This window comes from Hydra viridissima, unplaced genomic scaffold (assembly GCF_058129835.1).
Source record: "Hydra viridissima isolate aposymbiotic clone 2 unplaced genomic scaffold, HvirCarnegie_v1 scaffold_4, whole genome shotgun sequence".
NCBI classification, from domain to species: Eukaryota; Metazoa; Cnidaria; class Hydrozoa; order Anthoathecata; family Hydridae; genus Hydra; species Hydra viridissima.
Window position 1 is genome coordinate 7,293,826 of NW_028324303.1, and position 8,724 is coordinate 7,302,549.

General features: G+C 35.4%; 1 protein-coding gene across 1 annotated transcript; it reads right to left on the reverse strand.

Annotated features, from left to right (window-relative positions):
- Positions 1-245: 245 nt before the first annotated feature.
- On the reverse strand, positions 246-2,347 carry LOC149889620 (uncharacterized). Its single transcript, XM_090085154.1, has 2 exons — positions 1,466-2,347; positions 246-359 (listed from the first exon to the last, which is right to left on the reverse strand). The coding sequence occupies exons 1-2, from the start codon at positions 2,345-2,347 to the stop codon at positions 246-248; spliced, it is 996 nt and encodes a 331-aa protein (XP_089941280.1).
- Positions 2,348-8,724: the final 6,377 nt, after the last annotated feature.

Sequence of the window (8,724 nt, forward strand, 5' to 3'; positions counted from 1 at the left end):
TGCCTTCAGACTTGAAAAAAATGAAGGTCTCGGTGGAATGACTGGTTTTGGTGTTATGGCAGGTGTTAAATCTGAAACAGGCTCATCAAGGATGTGAATTGGTCTTTGCAAATGAATTGGTTTCGGAGCAATAGGAGGTTTTACTACAGTAGGTCTTGGTGGGATGATCGCTGGTTTTGGAGCGATGACTGGTTTTATCACTGTGGAAGGAACAAACCTTACTTTTGTCGGCTTTATTGAAACTTTTACAGCTGGTTTAACAAACCTAACCACGGTAGCATTAACAGGCAAAGTCTTGCCTCAGTCGTTCGCCTACGAAGAGCAGCAGGAGCAGAGACAACTCTAGGAGGAACAGTAGGCTGCAAAGTCATTATAAGTTCACCCTTTCTCATTTTAGAATACCCTTTTATTTTTTGCTCTTTAGCAATTTCTCGCAATTCTTTCAACGTTTTGTTTTCCATTTTTATTATAGCAAGAAATTTATTTAACCCAAAATCATTTTTCTAATATTTTTTATTTCTTTTCAATTCTCTGAAAAAAGAATTGAAAAAATTTTTACATTTCTCACGGACTTTTTCTAGCTTTTCCGAATTTAAAATTTCAATCTTTATTCCATCTTCCACTTTTCCATTTCGACGTTCCAAATATCTCCATCCATGTCCTGTCTTTTTCATTGCTTTGTAAAGGGATTTGTATTCAGTCACTTCCCCGGTTTCCATATTGGTTGTTTTCACAGACACAGGCTTATTTCGAATTGAAGCAAGTCTCTCGTATTTTGGATCGATCGGTTTTTTTTCCGTTTTCTCATTTTTCATTTTTATTTCTTTTTTTGGTCGACCAACTGTCCTGTGTTCTTTTACACCTTTCAAAAGCGAATCTTTACTTATTAGATTATTCTCAATCGCAATCATCATCAAAGGTAACAATTTGTTTGAGGTTAATGTAATTCCATTTTCCATAAGCAAATTTTTCAGATAATTTTTTGTATATCTCATGTTTTATTTTTAAAAAGAAAAAAATTTTTTAAAATCATTTTTGTTAAGAATCTCATGACGGTCTTTCAAACCTAATAAACAACGTTCATGCTGGTTCCGTTGGAAACGAAATTGAGCAATTTGTCGGAAATGATCACTGCAAAAATAACGGTGTTTTCTGGTATTGCTGTTCGAAATTTGAGGTTGACCACCAATTCTGCCGTTTCAGAAACAACTCTTTCTTTTTGCTTGCTAATGTCTACAAAAAACAACGGAAACAAATTTTTATATTCGAGCAGAGACAAACCAGATTGACAAACAAGTTCGTTTGTACCATAATATTTATCGTCAAAAGAGAAAGCATCAGAATGAGCCATGGTAATTTTCTTTTCTCCAAAATTCAAGTCGTAATTGTAATTTGGATATTTTATTCCATTGACGGTTACGAAAAAATTGCTGACATCACAATGGTTGAAAATGGCTGGATTTACGATTTGACTGGAATTCTTGTTTGTCTGAAGCCCAAACACGATATATCTCGGAACGCTTTTGTCTGTGATTCTTCCAAGGGTCCAAGTAAATTCTGTGAGACCGGCAGGAATGGCTTGTCTTTCGACTTTGTTTGACTTATAGGCTACTGGGACGGAAATTTTACTCGCCATTAATTTCAAGAATTCGGCTTTCTTCGAAACATCCAACTCTATTCTAGGCATAAAAAGTCTGAATTTTTTAATGTCGATCATTCCTGCGGCAACAGTCTCAGCTCTGTAAATGGCGTCGTCGTATTCTTTTTTTGTAAAGGTAATGGTGTGTCTGAATCCATAAACGACTTTGTCGTAAGTTTCGCAAAAACCAAAAATGTGTTTTAATGGTATCTTGAACGAAAATGCGCCAACGGATGTCGTGTCTGCAAACAAGTGGTCTCGTCTTACAACAAATCCTGAATTTCCGGTGGCGTTTGAAGTGTCTTTATACCACATTTGCTTCAAACCATCTGCAAGCTGAAAACCAAAAGGGTATTTCAACAATCCAAGCATGGTTGTTCCTTGACCTGGATACATGACCCTTTCCACTTGTTGTCCTGATAAATCATAGGTGGCATCGCTGAACAAATACATGATGGCGTTGTTTATCAGAGCAATGTTGTCTGTTGCTGTGTATGCAGTTCCATCCGCTTTTTTGAGAACCCCTTCGACGAGGATGTAAGCATCAGACGGAACTGTTTGCACAGATTGACAATCAATCTCAAAAACGATCGATCCTGAAGAATTTAAATCGAGGTTTGTTGGGAGGTACTCGAAAAAATCAACTTTTTCAATTCCAGTGTCATACTCTGGCATTTCATCAACTCTTAATCTATCGGTGTTTATCATTTTTAAAATGAGAAAAAAAAATTTATGTCATTTTTGATTTGTTAAAAAAATCAAGCAATCAAAAGCCCGCTCCCCATTTTAACGAGATCTTGGATTCTAGCCGCATTCTTTTTCGTCATTTTCTTTTTCACTTGAATGGAAGAACCAAACATTTTTTTATGCAGCTCTTCCATTGGATTAATATACGGATCAGCCTTTGCCGCTTCGTTTACATTCGTGGTGAGTAATTGGTTTGGATTCACTGTTCCTGTCTTGGCGTAAACTTTTTCAAGCGCTTTTTTTCCTTTGTCGATGGCAACGTCTTTAGCAGTTGATATAGCTGAAGAGGCTAATTCTTTTCCAGCTGATTTGGCGGCTGTGATTGCTTCTCTTCCAATTTCGCTTGCTGCTGCTTTTCTCAATAAATGAAGAGACGATCGTGAAGCATTTGTGGTTGCCATTCTCCTCAAAAAATTTTTAATCGCGTCCATGATTCCACCACCTCCAACGACGTTCTTTTTAAAATATCTTCTGTTGTTCACAATGAGCATTTTTTTAAAATGAGAAAATATTTTTTTAAATCCGTTCTCACGACTCGATGTATTTTTGAATCGCTCTGTATTCTTCTTTGTTAATTTCACCCTGTCTCAAAAGCTCGTCACAAATGGCAACGGCTTCGTTTCTCGATGCTATATTTCCAGCATGTCCTGCGGCGATGCTCAAGTTAAGCCTTTGCGTAAGCACATTTGGATCGCTCGGAAGAATGATCACTCCTCGACCTTTTCTTCCACTCGTTTTTGTGTAATTTTTTTCCCAAATTTTTGAAACAATCGTTCCCCACTTTTCACTTCTCGAAGCTTTTGGCAGGGTTGGTCTCCCTTCCTTCTCCATTGCATGCGTTTCAACGAGTATTTTTTCATAATTTTTCATGTCTTCGTCTGTTACCTTTGTTGTATCAGGCTTGGATCTTGTGATCAATTCCCAAATACCTGTCGTCCCCTCGTACTTTTCTCCATCAATAATGATGTCATTATTATCGATAAAAATTTCTTTGTTTCCAATAAACATTTTTCCGCGTTCTTTTGAGTGAATTCCAAACACTCTGTCTGCATAAAATTTTTTGCCTGCATATTTTGACAAATATTCCAAAGCAGTATTTCCAACATTCATTTTTCCAAAAGTTTTATCACTTTTTGAACTTTCAAAAGACGTCTCATTTTCTGGATAAGTCAAAGCCAGTGGAGTGTTTTCAACCTCTCTGTATGCGATGCTTTTTAGTTCGTTTTTTATATTTTCATTGCTCTCAATCAGAGGTTTAAAAAACTTGCTCAAATCAGTCTGATAATTTGCATCTGAAATGTTGGTGTTGAGACTCTCATTATAAAGCTTTTCTCTATTAGCTCTATATTCTCTCAAAATCTCATCTCGCTTTTCAGGATCTTGTATTCTAAAAAAAGACATTTTTAGAATACGGAGAAAAAAACTTAAAACAAAAAACTCGATTGCGTTTACGATTTCTTAAATCCGCACGCGGATTCATGGAAAAATCTTTAATTTTTCTTAGATTCTTTGAATCCCATGGAAATCTACGATTTCTTAAACAGGTTGTTGAATGCTTTTATCGCATCCTCTCTTCCTTTTTGGATTAACGACTCTTTAGTCAATTCGTCAATGACGCTTTTTGTCTTGGTTCGGATTTCTTCAGTCATAGTTTTGAATTTTTGAAGCTCGCTGAGAATGAGTTCGTACTCGGAATCACTTACAAATCCATCCATGAGAGATTTTGAAGTGGTCGCTAATCGTATTCAATTTTGACTCGGAAAGAACTTTCAATTTTTCGTGCTTTTCAGCCTTTAGCATCATTTTTTTGTTCTGATGATTTCCGAAAATGGATAAAGCTCCCAATACAACAGCAACCCCTTCACACGCAATCGAAACTGGAGTGGCAACAACGGTTGATAAAAGTGCAATCCCTGTAACCCCTAAACCAATGCATACCGTTTGCAATCCGTCGTCGGTGAAACGAATTATTTTTGCCGCTCGATGGTATTTTTTACTCAAAGCCATTCGTTTCACTTTTTCATCCTCTATTTCTTTTTGGATCTCGCTTATTTTTTGAAGTCGATATAAATGTCCTCCATCTGATGGGGCTGTTGGAAGAACTGGATAAATTTTTTCAGTGTTTTTTATTATTTCCATCTTTTTAACAAAGACACATTTTTTTTAATTCGAATCGATGTAGTTTATTTTACAAAGCTTTTCACCTTTTTTAACGGTGACTTCCTGGTTGCTGTAATTGTGTATGGTCATGACTATGTCATCCACAGACTCGGAAAAAATAGCATCGTTTTTGAAATAATTCAATTGATTGCTTATTTTATTCATCAAAGTAACGACAGCAATTCCTTTGTCTAATTGTAAACCTACGGACAACGATATCTGCTTGTGAGATACAGGAGTAAATTTAATGTCTTGTTGAGAAAAAATCTCGTGCTGTCTGTTGATATTAAAATAGGTAGGATAATCCAACTTTTTCTTTGTTATAATAATGTTTTTTGTATTTTTTCGTTCAAACTCTTTGATTCTATCCTCTAAATGACTCAGATGGAAATTAAAATTGTGAATCTCTGCTGAGGCGCTGTTTTTAAACAACTTGTGTGGGGCATGCATTTTTAATATGAAAATAAAATGTTTTAAGTCGTTTTATTTTCAGTTTTTTGTGCTTTTACATTTCCTCGTCTGATTCTTTTACCTCTAAATCCAAGTTTTCACACATCATGAGGCTATGAGGTAAAGATGCATTTTTTACGATGATGGCTTCGGACAGTTTAACTTGAATAGACACAATCGAATAGCCAATATACACCCCCTCAATTCTAAGTCCTCCAATAGCATAACATCTTTGGTTGATAAATCATGTCCAGAAGATATGACCAAATTTTTATTACTACGTTCACCTTTGACTCCATTTTTTATATCAAGAGCTGTTTTCTTTCTATGAAATATAGAAGTAATGAGTATTTCGTCTTCATTTTTAGTTATAAACATTTTAGCATAAAACACTGGCGCTGCATCAGCATGGTCAGCTTTATATTTTAAAATACTCAATTCGTTAGAGTTAATTTGCTTTCTTCTTCCTCCTTTTTTAAGTTTGGATGACAATTTATCTACTTCACCTCTAATAAACAAAGTAATCTTTTCCATTGTGCTAATAAACTTTGCTTCTTCTTCAGTTTTACCCTTTTTAGCATCAAAGCAAACAAAGGACATGGAATATCCAGTCAATTTTTGTGTTACCGGATCTTTATTCTCACACACACCATACGAAAATAATGTAGGTGTTCGTAATACAAGAGGACCATCTCCAGTTGGATAAGAATATTTTACTGGCACTTTTTGATAGACTACTGGTTTTGTTGCTGCGTAAATTTCTCCAACTGATAATTTGCTCTCATCAAAATTTTCAATTGTAATAAAATTCATTTCTTTTATATAGAAAAGAAAATTATTTAACTCATTTTTTCAGAGAAATCAATTCTTTATGATCTACCCAAGAGTTGAATGAATCTGGATATCCAAACCATTTGACTAAAGATCTGTTCTTTTGCTTTCGAATGACTTTTTCAATTCTAAATATGTCTTGATTGGTCTTTTGCATTTCTTGTTCATAAAATGTACCTTTAATTTCTTCACCGTTAGCATCAGCGATTTTATACGTGGGTGGATTCGTATGCTGAACATTTAACACGGTAAAAACCTCTTCAGTCCATCTCGGTGTATACCCCTTTTCAAAATGAGACTTTTTTTTTACGATCCTCACTTTGTCACCCATTAAGAATTTTGGTCCTGCTCTTTCTGTTTGCGTCTTTCCATTCAGGTTCATCCAAACCCTATATTTATTCTTTTTATCGCTAGCTTCCACTGGAGTCATTTTGATGGAAGAGTGCTTTGTGTTGTTGTAATTTTTCACCATTTCATCTAATACGTCAATGTATTTATGAGTGTTGTTGGCTGAAAAATATTTAAACATTCTCTCTTTCATCGTTCTATTCCATCGTTCAACAACAGAACTTTTTTCCTCGTTTTCAGTGGAATACAATTGCACTCCCAACGCTTTCACATGCTTGTTATAAAACTCTTTACCTTTGTCTACCCACATCTTTGTACACCTTCTCTCCTCAAATATTTTGCTTAGAGCGTTAGCTACATCAACTCCAGTTTTACTCTTTAACGGTACAATCCATCCATACTTTGAAAACACGTCGATCACCATGAGCAAATATTTTACCCCGTTGTTGAATTTTGAAAACGATTGCATATCAACCAAATCTGCAGCCCATATTTCATCCATGTCGTTCACAAACACTTTTCTTCTTTTAAAATGATGAATGACTGGTTTATGAAGCTCGTTTGCAAGTTGATCAGTCCATTTCAGGTTCTCCGGTGCTTTTTTTTTAGACCTAGACCGAATTTAGCTTTGGCTTTGATGATGGGTGTGATCAGTTTTCTTTCGTTTATCTCTTTTTGAGTAGGGTTTGGAATGGAGTTCATTTCTTCAAGCATCATTTGATCCTTCAAATTTCTGCTTTGAACGTCGTTTAAATATTTATAAGCTAAATCGTGATGGTATGCTGCATTGTCCACTCGGTCTACTGGTTTGCTCCACTCTTGATACATATCGGTGGATGTGAGCCTTTTGTCCAAGTTTGTGCCAGGTCCTGCAAAATTCATTCCTGGAATGTGCATTTCTCCTGGAAATTTTGCCCATGGAAGCTTTATTTTTTTTGAAAAATTGTTGATCGATTCCACCAAGTCTCCTCCTTTTGTCGTATGCGAAGAAACAAACTTACATTTGGTCGTTCCGCAAACGTTGCAAGTCCCTTTGACTATATGCTTGTTGTTTTTTGTGATTTCGTTTCTCAAATGATTCGTTTCTGTTTTCCTTTTGCATTTAACACAATACATTTTATTTTAAAAAAATATTTTTAAACTAAAAATGGAAGTGTCTGATTTGTCATGGAATATTGGAAAAATCAAAAGAAACAACAACAAGCTTTTACCGAGAAGCACTCGAGGAATCATCGTTGGAAAATCCGGATGTGGAAAAACAACGTTGCTTCTCAATTTATTGCTCAGACCTGGATGGTTGGATTATAACCATTTGCAAGTTTTTGGAAAATCTCTTTTCCAACCCGAGTACAAAATACTAAAAAGTTCGTTCGAAAAAAAATTACCAAAAAAAATAATTCTTGACTTGTTCAAGGTACAAACCGAAATTGAAAAATTAAAACTAGACCCTGAATGCGTTATCAACGACCTTTCAAAAAAATTTTCCGAAACCGAAGGCATGGAGTGCCAATTTTTTGAAACGGCTGACGATGTGCCTAATCCTGAAGATCTTGATTCATCCAAAAACAATTTAATGATCTTTGACGATTTGCAACTAACCAAACAAAACAAGTGTGAAAAATATTACATCCGAGGAAGACACTCTAACGTCGACTGCTTTTATCTCGCTCAAAATTATTTCATGCTCCCAAGACAAACGATTAGAGAAAACACCAATTTTATCTGTCTCTTTCCTCAAGACTTAAAAAACATTAACCACATTTATCAAGACCACGTTTCGAGCGATATGGAAAAAAAAGAGTTTGAAAAGTTTTGTAGACATTGTTGGTCTGAACCTCACGGATTTGCGGTGATTGATTTGTCGTCAAAAAAGGACAATCGAAAATATCGAAGCGGATTTGACACTTTTTATTTTCCAAAAGAGGTCATTTAAATTTGCAAGCCTAGATTCGCAAACGGATTTAAAATTTCACTTGTGAAATTCCATGAATCTGAAGGATCTAAAAAAAATGTTACATAATAAAAAAATGTCAGGCATAATCATCGATGTGGATGGAAATTCCAACGTAATCATAACAGAATTTTTAGACAAAATCGTTTTTGAAAAAGGAAAAACTTACGAAATGGCTTTTCTAGGACTTGAGACGTACAACAGCTTTCCAAACATCACCAGCAAAAACAATTCTTTCCGGTATAGCATGAACAACGGAGTCAATTGGGAAAACGTCGTCATTCCAGACGGGAGCTATGACATCATTGACATTAACAATTATTTACAAAAGACCGTCTCAAACACAATAAAAAATTATGCAACTCAAAGCCCTAGCTTCGTCACAACAAATAAAATCAGCTACTCTCCTGATAACATAAAAATAGGATCCAATTTAAACACTTTAAAATCAACCATCACACTTGGATTGAATTATTTGATGGATTTGAACGTGGATAACAGCATCGCTTCACTTTTAGGATTCACAAAAAGACAATTGGACCCTAATTCCGAATATGAGTCTGACGATGTTGTCAGAATTTCAAGCATCAACACGATC